At 44.7% G+C, this 21,503-nt stretch overlaps 1 protein-coding gene across 1 annotated transcript in view; it reads right to left on the reverse strand.

Annotated features, from left to right (window-relative positions):
- Positions 1–21,503, reverse strand: part of ANK1 (ankyrin 1) — a 344,837-nt gene that overhangs the window by 26,522 nt on the left and 296,812 nt on the right. The window contains 11 exon segments of the mRNA XM_043987736.1: positions 6,247–6,289; positions 6,291–6,314; positions 6,316–6,395; positions 7,909–8,040; positions 11,925–11,999; positions 12,304–12,388; positions 13,844–13,963; positions 14,124–14,249; positions 18,988–19,216; positions 19,724–19,820; positions 20,311–20,515. Coding sequence (XP_043843671.1) covers positions 6,247–6,289; positions 6,291–6,314; positions 6,316–6,395; positions 7,909–8,040; positions 11,925–11,999; positions 12,304–12,388; positions 13,844–13,963; positions 14,124–14,249; positions 18,988–19,216; positions 19,724–19,820; positions 20,311–20,515 — 1,216 coding nt within the window.

A 21,503-nucleotide genomic window follows, 5' to 3' on the forward strand; every position in this document is an offset into this window, starting at 1 on the left:
ACAAGAATCCACTTCTTGATCAATCCGGAAAGAATCAGGCTCTGGGTGATCCCAGGGAGCCTTCTGAAGGGTCTATAGAAGCAAAATAAAGATGTTTTGCCACATTAGGGAGGATCTGAGAGATGAAAAATCACTCTAGGGCTGGCAAATGTTACCCTTCTTGGGGAAGGAGGTGATGAGGACTTTGTGTTGTCAGGAAGTAGTAATTGTCATTTGAAAAACTTGTTTCATATCTCACTGAAAAAATGAAGGCCATTATCTAAGAGCTCTCTCTTCTTCCCTCTTCTTTATCTTATATATCTCAGATGCCTTTCCCCACTATTACCTTCTTACCCCTATCTTAGATGAAGTAATCCTGCTCCCTGCCAAGGCCCACCCCTCTACATGAACTCTTGATCCTATATCCTCCCATCTTTTCCAGGAGATCACCTCCTCTACCATCTCCACTTTCTCTAATTTTCAGTCTCTCCCTATCTGCTTCCTCCTTCCTACAAACATGCCCATGTCTTCCCTATCATTAAAAAGCCCCCACTTGATCAGTCCATCCCTGCTAGCTATCATCCCACATCTCTCTTCACCTTCTCAGCTAATTGTTGTCGTTGATTCATTTCAGTTGTGTCCAACTTTTCATGACCCCATTTGGATTCTCTTGGCCAAGATACTGGAGTGGTTTGCCTTTTTACAGATAAGGAAAATGAGGCAAAGAGGGTTAAGTGATTTGCCCAGGGTCACACAGCTAGTAACTGTCTGAGGCTGGATTTGAACTTATGAAGACGAGTCTTCCTGATTCCAAACTTAGTCCTCTATCTACTGTGCCATCTAGCTGCTCCTCTTCTCAGCTAAACTCCTTGGTAAAACTATCCATACAAGGTACCTCTACTTCCCTCCTCTCACTCTCTTCTAAACCCTCTGCAATCTGGGTTCCGATCTCATCATTCATCTGAAACTGTCCTCTCCAAAGTCACCATTGATCTCAGTTGCTAGATCTAATGACCTTTTCTTGATTCTCATCCTTCTGGACCTCTCTGCAGCCTCTGGGATGTTAGTCACCTCCTCCTGGACACTTTCCCCTCTCTAGGTTTTTGTGACAGTCTTTTCTCCTGGTTTTCCTCTTGTCTGGCAGCTCTTCAGTATTTTTTGCTAGATCTCCACGCAGATCATGCCCACAGTGTTTGTCTCCCAAGGCTCTATCTCTGGCCATTTTCTCTTCTCCCTTGTTTGGTTGCCTCATAAGCAGCCATGGATTCATTTATCATCTCCACCCAGATGATTCCTCCATCTATAAATCAAACCCAACTTTCTTTCTTGAGCTCCAGCCTCATATCATAGGACCTACCTTTTGGATCTCTGGCATCTCAAACTCAACATGTCTAAAACAGACTTTATCATCTTTCTTCTCCCACTAAACTGACCCCCTATTTCCAACTTTCCTATTATTATTAAAGTCAACACCACTTTCCCAGTCATCCAGGCATGTAAACTTGGTGTCAACCTCACCTCCTCCTTTGGACTGACCCCACATATCTACTCTGTGGTCGGGTCTTTTTCTACCTTTATGCCATATGCAATAAATTTCTCATTTTTCTTCACTCACCCAGCTGCCCTGCCTGGTGCAGGCCTCAGCACTTCACACCTGGACTATTGTAATAGCTTTCTGCTTGGTATCATTGCCTGGAGTCTCTCTCCGCTCCAATCCATTTTCTACTCCAAAGTGATTTTTTTTTTAATGAGGCAATGAGGGTTAAGTGACTTGCCCAGGGTCACACAGCTAGTAAGTGTCAAGTGTCTGAGGTCAGATTTGAACTCAGGTCCTCTTGAATCCAGGGCTGGTGCTTTATCCACTGTGCCACCTAGCTGCCCCCTCCAAAGTGATTTTCTTAACAAGCTAAGCTGACCACACCCCTACTTAATCAACTCTAGTGGCTTCCCATTGCTTCCAGGATCAGATATAAAATGCTCTTATCCTTTAAAGACCTTACAACCTGGCTCCTTCCTGCCTTTCAAGTCGCTTCACCGTTCACTCCACACACTCTATGATCCAGTGCTACTGGTTTCCTTTCCGTTCTTCACACAAGATTCTCCATCTCCCAATTCCATGTCTGCATTGGCCATCCCTTGTGCTCTCATCCGCAACTCCTGGTTTCCCTTGCTGAGATCTGCTCTTAGGTGGGAGTTTTCCCACTTCCTCCTGCTAGTGCCATTATCTTCCATTTACACTGTATTACCTTGTTTATGCACACAGTTATTCACATGTTGTCTCCCCCATTAGACTATAAGCTTCTGGAGGGAAGGGACCTAGCTTTTGCCTTTCTTTGTACACCTAGCACTTGGCACACTGCCTGGCACATATAGTAGGTGCTTAATAAATGCTTGTTAGGCTAGACACATAAACAATCAGCCATGAAACCTCTCCACTATCATTAAAGCAAAGGAACGAAACTACCGAGGTACCGAAGTAGCAAAAAGAGCTGATACAGGTTTATATTATTTATTCGCTTATACATAATGGTGCTTGTGAAGTCAGTTTTGTTTTTATTTGGCAGAGTGGGATGGTAGAGAAAGGGCTAAGTGTTTGGAATTATTAACAATTTTTTTCTTCATTTTTCTTTGAAGGATTACATATAAAATCCTCAGGATCTACATGTGGCCCCAAGGCCTCTGGTTTAAATTGTGCCCTTTGTACTTTTTAAATTTTGTTAATTAAAAAAATATGTACACCTGGAAGGGAAGAAAACAATTTTTCTATACTGTCCCTTCTTCTCCTTCACATTCTTGTGTGGATGGTAAGAAGAGTCTATTTGGGAAGGAAGCCCGAGCAACCCTTCTTAGCTACCTGGGGTCTTTTAAGATTCTCTTGTACTCACAAAAGAAGACGGGATTGGCTCGTCATGATCATCCCACACAACTCGCTCCCCAGCCCAAATTAATGTTCAAGGCTTAGGCTCAGATTAGAGATGCAGCCTGGCAGAGGCACAGAGGGAACAGATGCGCAGATTGCAGTTCTCAATTACAGAGGGCAGGACTGGCACCGGCACAAATAACCACATGGTGATTCTCCTGTGGTTCCAAGGGCAAGCTTCCCTTTGGAAACTACCAAGGAAAGTAACTTGTGGGCCTCAAGATGGAGATACCGGTGGAGACTGCTCAGTTCCAGCTCTTCCCCTCCTCTTACACTCCCAATCAGGCTTGGGAGCCTTCTCCTTAACTGGGAGGAGACCCAGATATGGAGGATGCCTGATTGAGGAGAAGGGGCAGGGAAAACAGGTAGGTTTGGGGTTGTGGTGGTGGTTGTTTTTTAATCTGGTTCTGATTGGACAGCAAGGCCAAGGTCTCTGAAAAGTGAATGGCAGTCAGGGAGGGGAAAGGACTGTTGGCTATTCACGTGGGAGCCTGTAGAGAGGAGAGTCCGGCTTTAGAAAGGGATTTGGGTGGGGAATTGCCCTGGATGATGCTCACAAGTGGTTAGTGCCCAATGCTCATTGGCTACCAAGGCCTTCAGGGAGACCTATGCTCATATCTCTTGGAAATTGTGGAGAGCAAACATGAGGTCAATCAACTGGGTGGTTTTTTTCTCTTTTTCTGTCTTAAAAAAAGGACAGCAACACTGAGATAGGAGTATGGATGATATGAGCTGTTCTTTGTTGAATAACAGGGCTTCCCCCTCTTCCCTCCTCCCCCAGGCATCTTCCTGCCCATCTCTAACCCGAAAAGAGCAGGAATTACCCTCGTCTTCAGCACCCCCTCTTTGTTGGTTTGTTGTTCAATATGAGATTCTATACTATCTTACCTGCTTCTCTAGTGTGTGTGTGTGTGTGTGTGTAAATCTTACTTCCCCAACCATATTATGAGATTTCCCCCAAGGGAGGGACCCTGACTTACATTGCTTCTGTATCGTTATAGAACAATGACAATCCTGGGCATATAAGTAAGTAGGTGCCCAATAAATCTCTGGTTACCTTGAATCAATTGGACAGTTTGAATGCAGGAGGAACATTTTGAAAGCCAGCACAAGTGCCAGGTCAGCCGGTCGGAAAGTAGAGGTGTTTACCAGTATGATTAACTTGGATTTTCCAAAGTTCCCAGGACTCAGTTCTGAGCTTCTGCCTCGAGTCACAACTTTTTCTTTACAAGTGAGTAGGTCTGAGTCACAGTGAAGTGTCAGGCAGATTTAAATGCCTCCTAAGGCCCTGGGGGGGGGGGTTCCTTCAGTGTTCAAGACAGATTCTCCACAGAAAGAAGTTTGTGGTGCCACTGAAACTTAGCCCTCTCTAAGAGTTCATACCACAGGACACAAATATGTATACATACACACACATACATTCATGCCCAGTCACTCAACCATGAGACAGGGTGCTGGGAGCAGGGGAGAGGGTAGAGAGGTCTTCATGACATGCATCTGCTGGAGGCTGGTAGTGGTTCTGGTACACTTGGCTGAGGTGGAGACAGTGGAGACAGGCAGTGCAAAAGGATGAGCAAACTAGAGGTCAAGATGAGGTCAGAGGCAGAAGAGAAAGGTGACAGGAAGTGATCGACATAGGATGTGGCCTGCATCTGGCGGCACTAGATGGCATGTTTCAGGATACACAGAACACAGAAGAGAGAAAAGTGTGAGGGGCTCGGCATGCAGAGACTCCAGCTGGCTTGGGGCCAGGCAGGCCCCCTGGGGGGGGGTAGGGAGCCACAGCTGTTCCAACAGCATTCCCTTTTTTGGGGGTGCCCAGTTCCCCATCCCTGCTCCCCGTGGACTCCATCCCCATTGGTTGAAGGCATGGTGTAGATGCATCCCTCATGCCTCCCTGTACTATTTACACATCTGCAGCCCTGGGGAAAATAAATGCCAAGTTGGGCTTTCTTTGGGTAGGAGCTTAGGTCAAAGGATTTAGAGTTGGAAGAGAGCTCAAAAAACTGTAGCGGCCAACCTCCACATTTTGCAGTTTGGGAAAACCAAGACTTAGTGATCTGCTCAAGGTCTCAGGTAGTTAAGTGTCAGCATGGGATTTGACCCTGAGTATTCTACTGCACCAGGCTATTGTTCCATCTAATTTTTCTAAATGGCACGGATGTCAATCCAGAGGCTGTGACTTTGTGTAAGGTCCCGGAGATAGTTAATTATAGAATCATAAATTTAGAGCTAGAAGGGACCTCAGAGGCCTCTTAATCCAATCCCCTCATTTTGCAGAGGAGGAAACTGAGGCCCAGAGTGGTTAAGTGAACTTGTCCAAGATAGTGTGGGTTGTAAGTAGCAGAGTCAGGATTTGAAGCCAGGTCTTCTGACTCCCAAACTAGTATTCTTTTCACTATATAAGGTATTGGCTGAAGAGGGGTTAGAACCAACTATATACCAAGAGGGCGTTGGTACTGGTGTCCTTACTCAATTACCCTTAGTTAAGGGATGAGGACGAGAGATGAGTCCAATTCTGATGTAATTCCCACCCAATTTCTTTCTATTGGCTGCTACATTTTCAAGGACAAGGCAAGACCTTTCAGCTGCCTGGAGAAAAAACCCTTGTGTCCCCTCCATCAACAGGAGGAGTGGGTAGGAGACAGAGGTCAGAGGCTTCCTCTGGGCTCCCTTTCCTTAGGCCAGGTTATTGGAGGGTCCGTGGCATGCTGAACCACATTAGAATGAGAAGAGGTGAGAGAAATGGGGGTTAGAAAAAGGAGGGGGGAAGAGCTAAGAGAGAGAGAGAGAGAGAAAGAGAGAGATTTGACTTTGGAAAAATAAGTGAAGTTCTTGATCTCACAGAGGCAGTCACAAAAGGAAGGGATTGAAATTTGGCATCCACAACCAGCCAGGCAGCCTTTGCTAAGGGGACAATGCTCCAAAGCCCTTCCCTGGGCCAAATTGTAAATCATTCAGTGTTAGGGCTGGAAAGACCTCCAAACATCATCTAATCCAAACCTTGGGTTTTACAAAGAGGTCAACTGAGATCCAGAGAACTGAATAGCCCATGGTCATGCATGCCGCTCATTAAAGACAGAGCAGGACCAAGTCTAGTCCAAAGTGCTCTGTTTGGGGATAATGACCTTCACAGAGAGGACTTCTAGCCTCCAGTTGGCCTCTCTCTCCTTCAGCCTGCTCTCACCCAGACCTCCCCCCACACCAGGTCTTAGACTAGAAGAACTGACCTACACTCCCTTTTGGAACCCAGCTGGTTTCCAAGGAAGGAGGCCTACTAGACATGGGACTTCCAACACAGACCCTTATGGGGCAGGGCCCTGTTTGGTGGCCAAACAGAAACTCACCATTCATCTGGGATGGTGATAAAGAGTAGTCCCTGTCTGCATTACCGCCTGTCGGGTTTCAGGCTTCTAGCTGTGCCGGCCAGAACCTTCTAACATGTTCACAATCTCACTTCGGTCAATGTTCCTCAGAGCCGCGTAAGATCTCTCCACTATCTGAGGAGAAGAAAAGAACCCAAGCATTACGTGAAAGAATGATCACTGTGAAACACCCCCATGTTTAGGCTAGCAAGGGGAGGTTTGACAATCGTTCTGGGGGTGTTTGTAGAAGGCGTGGGGAGACATGGAAAAAGAAGAAATGGCTTATTTTCTCAGAAGATAGGAACACCCCCTGTCAGAATCTGGAACAACTCTCTCCAGAGAGTAGCTTTTCACACTTTGGCAGATTACAATCCCTCCCACCCACCCCCAACAACTGCTGCATAACAGTCTCTGAGAAAAGTGGGTAGATTTCATAGAACGGCTTCTCAGCACCTAACAGGCAAACTCCAAGAAAATGAGAAGATTCCCTCTGAAATTTTCTTCCCCAGAAAGCTGAGTAGAGATGGCAAGCGTGAATGACCACATGCTCCTTCCTGGGGTTTGAAGGATGAATGTGTGGAGTTTGCTAAGGGCAAAGACATCTCTCAGTGAATTAAAACATAAGCACAGAATGCTCTCTCCCTGTGATTAAGGAGGGGTACCTATCCTGTCCTGGCTCTTCTTGCAAGAGTGAGATCCAACTGGTTCTGAAACTAAATTTCAAAGAGCTCAAACTCCAGTCATCTTTGTGTCTTGCATTCACTGAATATTTTGGTGCATTTTAAATTTTATTATGTAAGAGACACTCTGGGACCAAGATTTTCCAGTCTCTTGGTATGATTCCCGGGCAATTTGATACAAATTCTTTTGTCCTAATCCTTGGTCAAAAGATCCTGATGACACTCTACCTTCCTTTCTTCCCCACAGATCTAGTGATGTCACACCCCTGATCAAAACTTTTCAGGGGCTTCTCTTTGCCTACCAAGTAAAGTTATCTTGGCAATCGAGGCCCTCCACAATCTAGGCATTCAAGGCCACCTTTTCTTTGTGAAGCCATATATCATCACTCTCCTCCCTTCTGTGCAGACCAGCCTCTGTATACACTTTACAATTCCTTTCCTTTTATGCCTTTATCCATGACATTCCTTGTGCTTAGAGTACCCTCCTTTCCCTTCCAGGCCCATTAAATTCCTACCCCTCCTTTAAATCTCAACATTTGTGACATCTCCTTCATCTTCATCTTTTCTGACTCCCTAGTTGGTGATGATTTTCCCTCCTCTTGGACCTCACATAGCACCTTTTGCCTATTTCTAATGCACTTATTATGCATTATCTTGTATTCCAGTTATCTGAGCATCATATCCCCTTGTTAGAGTGAATGCTCCATGGGGCAGGCATCATGTTTTCTCTAAACTTACTATCCAACACCGAGTTCTGTGCATAACATGCACTTAAAATAACCTTTGTTGAATCTCAATGAAATTGTGTGTATATGTGTGTGCATATTTAAATTTCCTGAAAGACAACATCACCGACAGAGCTCATGGCAAAATCAAACCGAACACAGGACAAGGATAATTTCTGCTTCCAAAACTTGGGGTAACCTTTGGAAAAGGAAGGCTTCCTTAGCCCAGGGATACTGACTCTTGGCGTTTTTGCCTTCTCGGATGACCCAGAGGTTCAACAGGGCTGAGCTCTGCTCCAACAAGGAGTTGGGGTTCTCCACACGTATCCTGTTGATGTCCTCCACGCCAAACTGCAACTCGCGAGCCAATTCTGCAAAAGAAGCCCCCGAATCACATGAACAGAGGAAGAGGCTCCCATCAGCCCATGGGGCACCTCACCACTACAGGGCTTAATGGGGAAGCCAAAGAAGAGGTCTCCCTTTGGATCACATGACCCAAGATCCAGACCTAGAAGAGACCTTGGAGATCATTTAATCTGACCCCTTCCTCTAGTGGATGAGGAAACTGAGGAAGGTTAAGTGACTTGTCCATCATCATACAAGGTAGTAAGTGATTTGAGCCTCTGATGCCAAATCTAGCATTCTTCCTACTGTCTCCACACTGCATCATGTCAGCTTTGCAATTCTTTATTGAGAGGCGGCTACTGAGATGGGGATTTACAACGTCCATGTTTCTCTCCTTAATCATAAAGTGTGGTACGGATGGACCATAAGAAGATCTTAGAGGTCATTTGGTCTGATGCCCTCATTTTGTGGGAAATAGAACTGGGGAGCGAAGAGAGGGGTGTTGGTGCAAGTGGAGACAGCGCAAGGTTAGATTAGAGGATCTGAAGACCCAGATTTGATGACCAGCTGTGTGACCTGGCAAAGAAGTCCAGCTCTCTGAAATGTGGTTCTTTACTTATGAAATGGGAAGGCTAATACTTGGACTACCCACTTCATCTAGTTGTTCTGAAGAGCAAATGATTAATGTATATAAAACAAATGTATATGTACATAATACATATCCGTACATGCAAATAAAATGTAATTGTGTAATATAGTGTGGATGTACAATATACTAAATATATGAATGTACACATATAATATGTTGTGTAATAAACTATAGGTACAATAGGTAATGTGTAATATATGCATATATATAACACATCATATGTAATATGTCACATGTATAATATATGATATACCATGTGTATGGTATACTATATATATATAATATATATGTGTATACAAATACACTACAATTTTCTTGTTCTTCAATCATGTCTGACTTTTTGTGACTCCATTTGGGGTTTTCTTGGCAGAGGTGCTAGAGTGGTTTATACCATTTCCTTCTCTAGCTCATTTTATAGAAGAGGAAATGATGGCAAACAGGGTTAAGTGACTTGCCCAGGGTTACACAGCTAGTAAGTTTCTGAGGCCAGATTTAAGCTCAGGAAGATGATTCTTCCTGACTTCAGGCCCAGAACTCTATCTATTGTACCACCTAGCTGCCTCACACATAATAAATACATTATGTCTAATATACCATGTGCATATAATATTCTATGTGTGATATATGTAATAAATGGAATACTACATGTGTGTATAACATATATGATGTATATCATGTGGTGTATAGCATATTTATGATATATTGTATATGTATATATATTAACTCTCTATTGATCTGGACTTGTGATTGCATTGGTGTAGGGAACTCGCAGTGAGGAAAAGCTCTCTACCAATGCAGAACAGTGCCTACCCTGCAATTGAGAGAGTTGCTTCAGATATTGAGAGATTACGTGACTTGTCCAGCCAATGTGTCAGAGACAGGACTTGAACAAAGGTCTCCCCAAATGTGAAACCATTTCTCTTCCACTATACCATTCTGTTTCTCTCTAAAAAAAAGTCTATGTATCACATAATACACATATAATAAAATGCATATGTAACACAATATAATATGTTACATACATGTATCACAATAAATAAATTATAAAATACACACACAACATATAACATATATTACATCTATGTGTATTACATAAATATGTACTATTTTTACCTAAGATAATATAGGCAGTAGCAGAGCCAGACTAGAACCTGGCTCCCGTAACTCTCAGTCCTGGGAGTTTTCCACCAGGCCATATTCATTCATCTTGCCACACAGAATCTATTAGCACTATTTTTTTTTAAAACACCCTAACAAAACAAAATAAAACAAACAAAAAAACACCCAACCAACCCATGAACACTTAGATAATAATGCTCTATTTCTGTATTTACATTTCCTCAGGGGAAAGAGTTTATTTGCATTTAAAACGAAAATGTAAAGGTACCAAATCTACTTTATTTTTATTTCTGGTTCTTATAAGTACTTTGTGAGGGAGAAGAGTATTAAAGACTCATTTCAAGGATGAGGAAGCTGGAAGAAGAGAAAAAGGAAACATTGAGAGAGAAAATGAGATTAAAGAAGGGGGAGAGAATAAGAAAGAAGAGAATAAAATGGAGATAAAATAAGAGAAAGAACATAAAAGATAATGAGAACACATGAGAATCCAAAAGAGAGAGAAAAGAAGACAGGATGATGGCTAGAAGAAGAAGAAAAGAAAAAGAAACAGAGAACACAAAAGAACAAATGAGAGAAAAAAGAGCAAGGGGGTGGAGAGAATGAGAGAAAAGAGGGAAAGAGAAGAAAGGAAACAGAGGGGGAAAGAGGGAAGGAAAAATAAATGACAGGTAAGAGTACAAAGAAAAGAGAAACAGGGAAGGAGGGAGGGGAGATGGGGGATGGAAAGAGAAAGGAAGAGAGGAAGAAAGGGGAAAAGAGAGAGAAGAAGGGAAAGAAGGAAAGGAAGAGAGGGAGGGAGAGAGAGGGAAGGGAGGGGAAGAGAAAGAGAAAGAGGAAGAGCAAAGGAGAGAAGGGTAGAGAGGGAGAAAGGGACGAAAAGGAGAAGATAGAGGGAGAGTGACACAGAGACAGACAGACAGACAGACAGAGACAGAGAGAGAGACAGAGAGGCAGTGGCTAAATTAGACTTAAAGGACGGACAGCTTCTGAGTTTCCAGGACATTGGTCTTGCCAGATGACGCACACTACCTTTCAATGGACTCTCCTAAAGCTTTCCTTAGGGGTGGCTGGATGAAGAGCTCCCCATCATACGAAGGATTAAAAAGTAAAACAGAAACAAGTTCCAATGCCCAGTGTGAGAAAAACCTCTCCTTCTGGTGACCTCCTTCAATTGGATGAACACTGGCCCCTCTCACGACCAGCTGCCATCCAAGTCACCATTTCAAAATGCTAATAATCTCCTACAGTGGCAGGGGCACCACACTCTGCTACTAACTAAACATGTGACCTCTGGTGAACCATTCCATCTCCATGAGCCTTAGTTTCTTCATCTGTAAAGACCACTTTGCTCCTCTTGGCTCTAAGGTCCTGTGATGATGAGAAATCACAAAACCAACAGAACTACCACTTTCTCCTTTGTATTCTTTTTTTGTAGAAGATTTTAGCTGGAAGGGGCTTCAGAGACCAACTTTTAATTTTTTTAAATTGTTGGGGTTTTTTTGTGGGGCATTGAGGGTTAAGTGACTTGACCAGGGTCACACAGTTAGTGTCAAGTGTATGAGGCTGGATTTGAACTCAGGTCCTTCTGAATCCAGGGCCAGTGCTCTATCCACTGCACTACCTAGCTGCCCCCTCTCCTTTGTATTCTTATCTGTCATTTATTTCTCCCTCTTTTTCCCTCTGGGAGAGCTTGGTGGCACAATGGATAGAATGTTGGGCCTGGAGTCAGGAAAACTCATCTTCTTGAGTTTCAAATCTGGCTCCAGACACTTATTAGCTGTGTGACCCTGGGTAAGTCATTTCACACTGTTTGACTCGGTTTCCTTAACTGTAAAATGAGCTGGAGAAGGAAATGGCAAACCACTGCAGCATCTTTGCCAGAAAACCCCAAATGGGTTCACAAAGAGTTGGATACGACTGAAAAGGACTGAACAATAACAAAAAAACTTTTCCCTGTTTCCTTTCTTTCCCTTCTTCCCCTTGCCTCTCCCCCTTCCCCACAAAGGGCACCATGAGGGCCACTCAGGCAAAAGTCATAATATTTACAATATACTATATGAACAACCAATCGATGAGGATCTGATACAAAACACAGCACAGGAATATTGAAATGGGGATGGTTCCTTTCCTTCCCCGACTTACCTGCCCAGCTGAGCCCAAGGTGCTCCGATATAATAGCCATTTTCATATCTGCCCTGTCTGTCCCACTGAGAGAACCTAGAGAGAAAAGATGAGACTTCATGTGGTTACTGTGGGCAGACCCATCCAGTGCACAGTCTAGCATAGGTGAGCTAGGTCTGAACAGTGACTGGGTGGTAGTCGGCACAGTGCTAGGCACAGGGCAAGCGCATGATCAATAGATTCATCAAGCTAGGAAGTGCCAAGTTCCAACCAAGCTAAAATGGTGCATGGTAACAGGGGAACAGCCTGCATGAGTCTCCACGAGGGGTCAGGGAAACAACCTAATTAACGGCCTTTCTGGAATGCTGGGGGACGCACAACATCACATAGAAGTTTGTACCAAGCGTCGTTTCACTGAGCAGGCTATATCTTTCCCTCAGGGCCAGAGGAGTCAAAGTCCTTCTCCTATCATCAGCTCCACTTCCCTGTAGAAAAAGAAGAAAAGGTGGAACTAGGTTAGCTTTTTTCTTATCAGGACTCACCCCAACACACACACCTTAGCAACTGTATACAATTTAGGACTTAAAGGAACCTTAGACATCTGCATCTTAAGTGTAACCTCTTCAATTTTTTTTTGAGGCAAAGAGGGTTAAGTGACTTGCCCAGGGTCACACAGTTAGTAGGTGTCTGAGGTTGGATTTGAACTCAGGTCCTCCTGATTCCAGGGCTGGTGCTCTATTCACTATACCACCTAGCTGTCCCTAACCTCTTCATTTTTACCAAGAAAGAAACTGAGTCCCAGAAATGTAAAGGTCACACAGCTAGTAGATCACAGAGCCAATACCAAGTCCTCTATGCTTCAGAGAGAAAGTGGATGGGGTGATACACTTTGTTTGTTTGTTTGCAGGACAATGGGGGTTAAGTGACTTGCCCAGGGTCACACAGCTAGTAAGTGTCAAGCATCGGAGGTCGGATTTGAACTCAGGTCCTTCTGAATCCAGGGCCGGTGCTCTATCCACTATGCCACCTAGCTGCCCCAGGTGATACACTTTGAATTAAGAATACCTGGGTTTGAATCCAACCTCAGACACCAACGAGCTGTGTGACCCTAGGGTGAGTAACCACCTCTCTGGCCTTTGCTTCTATCATCTGTAAAATGAAGGGTGGCCTTTGATGGTCTATAATAATTTCAGGTATAGGTTGGAGCTCGATGACCTCTGAGTTCCTTTCCAACTCTGAGGTCTTCTGATCCTTTATTTTGGGGTTCAGGGCCTGTGAGTTTGGAATGAGGCTCTGAACCACTAGGCTGTGGACTATGATCTAGAACCCCATGACTCTTCTAGGTCTGATACCCATAGGAAGAGAGGCTACAGGAACCAAGGCACCAGTAGGTGACTGGATTTTTTTAAAAAGGGAAGCATAAGGGGCGGCTAGGTGGCGCAGTGGATAAAGCACCGGCCCTGGATTCAGGAGTTCCTGGGTTCAAATCCGGCCTCAGACACTTGACACTTACTAGCTGTGTGACCCTGGGCAAGTCACTTAACCCCATTGCCCCGTAAAAAAAAAAAAAAAAGGGAAGCATAAGAGAACTAAGTGGGAGTGCCCTTCCCAGTCTTATGTCGTCCTTCCCACGGCTATGGCCACAGGTGGCTGTGTCTGCAGAAAGAGGCAGACTACGTTTTCCCTGTTGTCAGGTTGCAGACAATTAGCCCCTAGAGGAGAGAAATCCCCTATTGTATCTTTGAGAAGTCAAAGGCTGTTTTTCTACATTAGCAAAGACGACCAAGTGACCCAGGCAGAAAGATAGAAGAGCTGGCACTATAGCGAGCTTCCTGCCTGCCCAGTCCCACCCCGGAGGTCATTCCTGGTCTCCCGGACTTTCCCTTCTATGTAGACTGACCCCAGCCAGGAGACCTTGGGAGCAGAGTGGCACGGCTTACCTTGGTGCACGGGGGCATGGTGATGTTCAAGTGGCAGAGGATATGTTGAGAATCCTCATATTTCATCGCCTTTCGAAGAAAGGATAGTGATCCTCCTGCTTCTCGGCTGCTGTCCCTAACCTGGAGGGAACGACAGAGAAGAAAGACTCAGGGGAAGCCTGTGGAAAGGGCTTCGGGCCATCCACATGTTTACCATTTCAGTGACCGGCTGGCTCAGAGATGTCTACGGGCCCTCTTCCCTACCCAGCCACAAGCAGAGCTCCCATGAGCCCATCCGCACCTTCACAGGGATGGCCAGACGGTTTTCACGAAAGGACTGGAAGTGAAAGCTTCGCTGCTGAGCGGCCTTTTTCACAGGTACTAGGTTCCCAGAGAGCTCGGCAAAGAGGGGCATTCCTTCTAATACCTAGAGGAAGGGAGGGTATGAAGCAAGACAACACATTAGAAAGAATCCCCACATAGCTGCCCTTCCTTGGATTTGACGCACCAAGGATTTATCAAATGTCTGCTATGGGGGGCAGCTAGATGGCGCAGTGGATAGAGCACCGGCCCTGGAGTCAGGAGTACCTGAGTTCAAATCCGCCCTCAGACACTTGACACTTACTAGCAGTGTGACCCTGGGCAAGTCACTTAACCCCAATTGCCTCACTTAAAAAAAACAAAAAAAATGTCTGCCAAGTGCGTGGTCATCTATTGGGGATACAGACTAAAATAATCCAAACCAATACCAGTCCCTACTCTCAAAAAGCTGACATTCTGGGGTTGAGGCACAGATAGGTAAATATGATAATATGATGATATAATTATTATTATATTTGGTATTATAATATACAATGAGACAATTATTATATTGTATATCATAACATACAATATTACATAATATAATAAATCTATATTATTATACATGATAGTGAATTATAATTATTATTTTTAAGCCAGGCCTATGATTTCATCAGTACTGGGGGCTTCCTTTATAATACAGATTAGCCTTTGGGGGGGTAATTTTTTTGTATGGTAATTTATAGTCTCAGAGTGTTTTCTGGGAGTGCTGAGAAATCAAGGGATTTGTCCAAAGTCAGACAGACAATTTGTATCAGAGGCAGAATTTGAACCCAGGTCTTCCTGACTCAAAGGCAAACTTCCCACTATGCAATTCTTTTTTTTTTTTTTTTTTTTTTTTTTAGTGAGGCAATTGGGGTTAAGTGACTTGCCCAGAGTCACACAGCTAGTAAGTGTCAAGTGTCTGAGGCCAGATTTGAACTCAAGTCCATCTGAATCCAGGGCTGGTGCTCTATCCACTGCAGCACTTAGCTGTCCCTCATCCCTACTATGCAATTCTGCCTCTGAAAATGCAAAATATTATACCTTGGGGGGGTATCAAAGGGGATCAAGATGGGCCTCCTGTGGAAGGGAGCAACTGGATTGAGCCTGGAAGGAGAACTACGGATTCTCAAAGATGGGAATGAGGAGAGAGAGGATTCCAGGCTTGGGAAAGAACAAATAGGCCAGTTTGGAATGCAGGACATGTGGGAGGGGGAGGATAGTGTGAGTCAGAGTAGAAGGAAAGGAAGACTGTGAAGAGCTTCATATGCTGAAGGATTTTATATTTTCCAGAGGATTCTCTATCTCCTAGAGGCAGTGGGGAGCCTCTGAAACTTCTTGAGCTAGGGAGTGACAGTCAGACCGTTACTCTAGGTAGATCAATTGGGCTGCTGTTGGAAGAATTAGCTAGGGTAGAGGACTGGAAGCAGAAAGAATAATCAGGAAGTTATTGCAATACTTCAGGGGCCAGGGGACGAAGTGCAGAACTGGATCATTCATCTCTCTCTTTTCCTCTGGGCTATTTTTTTTTATGGGGGGGGGAAGCTATTTCTGTTATCACCATGAACAGGGAGGGCAGATCAGTGAGGAATCCTTAGGAATCCCTATGACCTTTATCAGGACAATTGTTACCATAGCACAACATTTTATGCTAATGACATAATACATATATAACATGGTGTTGGCAAACTGCCTTTTAGTATTTTGTGTAGCCCTGAGGAGAGCTGGATGTCCCCTTGATACTCTGTTCTAGCTGCTTACTGGGGCACCCATGGGGAAGGGAAGAGAACAAGCATTTACATGGTGCCAATGACACCGTGCTGAGGACTTTTACAAAGAGAACCTCATTTGATCCTCATAGCAGCCTTCTTAGGAAGGTGCTATTGTTATCCCTATTCTGCAGATGAGGAAACTGAAGCAGGGAGAGGTTAAGTGACTTGCCCAAGGTTCCACAGCTAGTAAGTGTCTGACTAGAACCTGAATTCAAATTTTCTTGGCTCCATGCCCAGCATTCTCATCTACTGTGCCACCTGTAGCTGCCCTTAGGTACCATGGGGTACAGATTGAGGTCAGAATAAAGTCCAAAGTGAGTGATCAGGCTAAGCATCACTAGACCAGTGAAATAAAGGGAAGGGTGAACCTTTCATTAAGACTTCCCTGATTTTGGGGGCAGCTAGGTGGATTCAGGAGGACCTGAGTTCAAATCTGGCCTCAGACACTCGACACTTACTAGCCATGTGACCTTGGGAAAGTCACTTAACCCTCATTGCCCCGCAAAACCCACCCCAAAACCCTCAAAACAAAAAAAAAACAAAAAAAGGTTTCCCTGATTTTCCCTCAAGGTGGGTAAATACTTGGCTCAATCACTTGGCTGCTTAATTAGGGTTGGCAGAACTTCACACCTTACACTTTTCAGGGAGGTGCTAGAAAACATGAAGAGATCCGAGGCCTTTCTTCCTTCTCTCTCATCCCTAGGTACAGCCTTCCCTTGAAGTGACATCACAAGACTTCAAGGAGTAGGGAGGTCTTTGATGGCTTAGAAGTGGCCCACGCAGGAAGCAGATGGGTTGGTTAAAGAGGATATGAAATTGAGAACCAGAGATAGGAAGTTTTCTGTTCCTGGGATACCCTTGCTAGAAGAGAGCTCTTTCTCTTTCATTTTTTAAAGATCCCTGGGACCTGGGACTTAGATAGCTCCCCATACCATCCTTTGCCCTTCCATCACTCCTTTTCAATTGGCTTTCTTGAGGTACCTGGAATTTCAACATACCTCCAACTTCAGGAGTGATCTGACCCCTGGAAAAAATATACCTCCTTCCTAAGTGCTTATTTTATGTGAGCGAATATTTGGTCAGAATTTTATTGGAGCTAGAGTTCCCCATGCAAAGAATTTGTCCAATGGAATTGGCACGTTCGCTTTGGAGTTAATATTATTTCCAAAGTAATCAATGGGTATTTTCATCCTGCATGTTCTTTACCCAGTTTTCTTTTTTTTTGGGCAGGGCAATGAAGGTTAAGTGACTTGCCCAGGGTCACACAGCTAGTAAATATCAGGTGTCTGAGGCAAGATTTGAACTCAGGTCCTCCTGAATCCAGGGCTGGTGCTTTATCCACTGTGCCACCTAGCTGCCCCCTCTTTACCCACTTTTCAAAGGGAAAATCTACCTGTGCAGAGGATTTATTGGATACAACTGACCAGGATACCCCATTGCCAAAGTCAAAAGATCTCTAGCATCAAAGATAGCTGGAGAATTTGGGAGAGAGATCTCATTAACCCAGGAAGCCAATCTTATTCTTCTTACAAAGGAGTGAAAGAATGAAAACATAATTCACTTGGAGTAACAACAATGCCTGGCATTTGTTGAGTGATTTCAGCTTCTCAAAGGGTTTTTTTTCACATCTTATTTTAATCTATCCTCACAGTCCTTCAGTGAGATGAGAAGAGCAGGTCTTATTAGCTCATTTCCCTGCAGTTGCCCAGCTAGTAAGTGGCAGAGCCCAGGTTCCAACCCTGGACTTTAGCTGTCAGTGACTTTCCCATCGGTGGGTCCCACACTATGGATCCTGAGCCTCTGCTATGTCTCCTACCCTGTAAGCAAATTGCTTAACATGGCAAAGACCAGGGAGAGGAATAGGATTCAACCTCCTGGTCTGGGATCACCAATTACTCCCATCACTCACTCATCCCCCTCTACTGCTCCTGCACTAGAGGAGCACCAAAACATAGACCTTGGAGCCAGAAAGGACCTAGAGGGTCTCTACTCCATTATTTTACAAATGAGGAAACTGAGGTCCAGAAAAAAGTGATGGATCCAAGGTGATGGCAGGCAGTAAGTGGCAAAGCTGCAAGAGGAACCCACATCAGATGCGCACTAGCTATGACTTACCCTAGGCAAGTCACTGCATCTTTTTCAAACTTGGTTTTCTCCTCTGTAAAGTGGGGATAATGATAATAGTACTTTTCATGAGGATCAAATGAAATAACATATATAAAGTGCCTTGTAAATCTTAAAGCTCTATATGAATTTTTAGTTGTTCAGTCATTTTTTTCAGTCATGTTTAGCTCTTTGTGAACCCATTTGGGGTTTTCTTAGTGAAGATACTAGAATGATTTGCCATTTCCTTCTCCAGCACATTTTATGGAGAAAGAAACGGAGGCCAACAGGGTGAAGTGGCTTGCCCAGGGTCACACAGCTAGGAAGTGTCTGAGGCCATATTTGAACTCAGAAAGATGATTCTTCCTGACACCAGGCCCACTGGACTACCTAGCTGCCATGTAAAATTTTAGCTGCTATTATTATTATTATTATTATTACTAATTTTCCCATTATGCTACACTGTTTCTCTACTTTCATTACTCAGTACAGGGCAAGACTACCACTTGCTTCTCCTCAAATACATCTGGACTTTGTTGGTGGGAATGTAGACCACAACTTAGGTCTCAAAGTTGTGTTGTCTAGAGTAGGTGCCATTTTTGATGAACACACAGTCACACATACACAAATAAATAAATATGTGTTATTTGCCTTTCAAAGAGACATCCCTTGAGAAGTGGTATCCTTTATTTAAGATAATATGGTCTTTCCCTTTGCCCATATCCAAACAGCCCAAACTTCTCAGTGGGGGAAGCATGAGTTAAGATGCCCACCCTCTTTAGGGGATTGGAGTTTCCCAATGACTTGAGACAGTAGCCTCATGTTAGAAAGGCCTCCCTGGGAGCCCTCATTTCAGCTGTGGACATCCCCTCAGAATAGCAGCTCCAGGGGCAAAGGAGGTGCCAGTGGATGCCTCTCCTGAGTGTTGCCCTCTGGTAGCACCGATACCTCGATATCTCTGCTCCGTGCCACTTCAGTGAAGTTTTCATGTTGCTCTAGGGTCTTGTCTACTTTGTCATCCGTCATGCAGTAGCAGCGTAGCCGTCCTTCTCTTGTGTCGTTCATCTTGGCGAACACCACAAACTTGGCCATGTACGGCACAGCAGTCAGTTCTTTGTACAGCAATGTGGCAAAGTCCACGGCCTCGGCTGTCCTCGGGCAGTCAGACAACCAAAACCTAAGGAGCAAGTGCAGCTTTTCAGGCAGAGTCAACCCCCTAACCCCACTCCAAACTAAGACAGTCCTGTGTGACAAAGAGTCAGACCTAAGTCACATGTGAAAAAATCTGTTGCTTCCTTAGGGAGAAGGGGCAACACAAGGATGGGACAGGTAGCATGAGACTTGGGAGGGAAGAGCAGGGCAAGCGGGCAGCATTCTCTGCAGACCCCACATCTAGGCTGAAGGAGAAAGCAGCTTAACTTGTAGATGTGGGATCAGGATCATAGATTTAGGCCCAGAAGGAACCTTAGATATCATCTAATCCAACCTCTCATTTTATAGATAAGGAAACTGAGTCTTAGAGATTCATTTTGAGTCACCATCAGTGAGTAGCAAAGCTGAGATTTGAACCCAGGTCCTCTTACTCTGAATATCTAATACTCCTTCTATGATACCTGATGAGATATGCTTCTGATGAGAGAATGAGACCCATCCCTTTCCATCCCTTCCCCCCATTCCAACTCACCTTGCAGATACATTGGTGGTGAAGTTGGCACACTCATTGGCATAGACCAACTTGGTAGTTCCTGTAATATCTTCCCACTGGGCTTCTGCTATTCCTCCTGTAACATGAGCAGAGAGATGATGAGGCTTAGGGCTGTCCCATCAGCACCTACACCCCTACAGAGGGCCACTTCACAGGGCCCCTGTGCTCCCCTTGAATTCACAAGAAATTTAGGAACCAAACGTACAAGGACAAAGATGGGAAGGTCTACATGAAGCTCTCTTTGACTCTCTAAACAAACTTTTTTCTATCATACCCTCCCGCTCCTCTTAGCTGTCTCCAGCACCCCCTTCTCTCTTTCAGATCAGAGACCCACACACTGGAGAATGGATCTAAACTTAAACTCATCATCCCTACACACCTCCTTCCAAGAACAAATCACCATGAGTGAAGCCAACACACTGTGAGGTGAACAGTATATGAAAGGAGGGGAACGCGGTCTCCGCCCGTATGTATTCCCACCTGGCTGCTTCTGCAGGAGTTGCTATTTGCAGAGGCAAAGTTACTGCAGGAGGAAACAGGGACAGAGGCAGGAGGGCGTCTCTCACCAATGACACTGCAGAGGAGGCGGAGACTTGTGGTGTCCCCTTCCCCGCTGTCCCGGGGATTGTCTTTCCAAGAAGGAGGTAGGGGGATCCGGAGCCCTATAGGGCGGTGGAACTTCCTCCGTCGGGGCTCCACAGTCACAATTGGGCTGAATGTTGCCTGGTTGCCCAAAAGTTTGGTGACTAGTTCATCTGGCACAGGTTGAGCCTAGGGAAGAGGAATGTGAGGTGACTTAGCGCTCAATAAGGGGACAGCTATGGCTACTCTGCCTCAACTACTACCTTTTCTGGGCAGGAAGGAGACGAACGGTCTATAGGGTGAACAGTGGGCACTGCATTATTGCATTACTTAAGGGGCCTTCCTGCTCCACCTCCCCTTGGTCTGTAGCCACCATCTTTCTGGATGGGCCATAGCTTACAATGTTAGTTGCCTTTGTGCTCACCTACCAGTCTGGGACAAAACTACAACATAATAATAATTCATATTTCTTCAGGGTTTCCAAACCACTTCCCACACAAGAACTCCATAAGGTTGGGAACACAAAAAAGTATTATTTCCATTTTTTGGAGAATGTGGCTCAGTGGATCGAGTGACTTGACCATGATCACATAGCTAGTCAGTGACTTAGGATCTGAATTCCAATTTCTTGACTTCAAAAAAGTGCTCTTTCTATTACTGCTTCTACACTGCCTTGCTAAAGCTGGTTTTTGTTGTTCTCAGGCCCCGAATGACATCTCTACCCTCGCCCTGCCCTGGTACCCAGTAATCTCCCTGCCAATAACCACCACCACCTATTCTTAGGATATTAATAGAAACTCAACCACACTGAGACATAAAGGACTATTATGGATTAATATGGTCTGTCACCCAAAGGTAAGCCATTTAGTATAAGTCTTACAGGGTGAGAGGTAACTTCCTGGCAGGCCCAGAAAGCTTACTGAAAATCATATTGTTAACAGGCTGGCCCTGCTTTCTCAAATAGGAAGGCCAAAGGTGCTCCTTTATAACTTAGATGCCAGGACCCTTTAGCATCATCAGATCAGAGGCACTGGGGATGGAAGGGCTTTTAGGGAACATCAAAAGACCCGTCATTTTATAGGTGGGGAAACTGAGGCCCAGAAAAGTTAAACAATTTACCCAAAGTCACGGGGGCATCAAGTAACAGAGACAGGCCTCAGGCTCAGGTCTTTAGCCT

Source organism: Dromiciops gliroides, chromosome 2 (assembly GCF_019393635.1).
Source record: "Dromiciops gliroides isolate mDroGli1 chromosome 2, mDroGli1.pri, whole genome shotgun sequence".
Classification (NCBI taxonomy): Eukaryota; Metazoa; Chordata; class Mammalia; order Microbiotheria; family Microbiotheriidae; genus Dromiciops; species Dromiciops gliroides.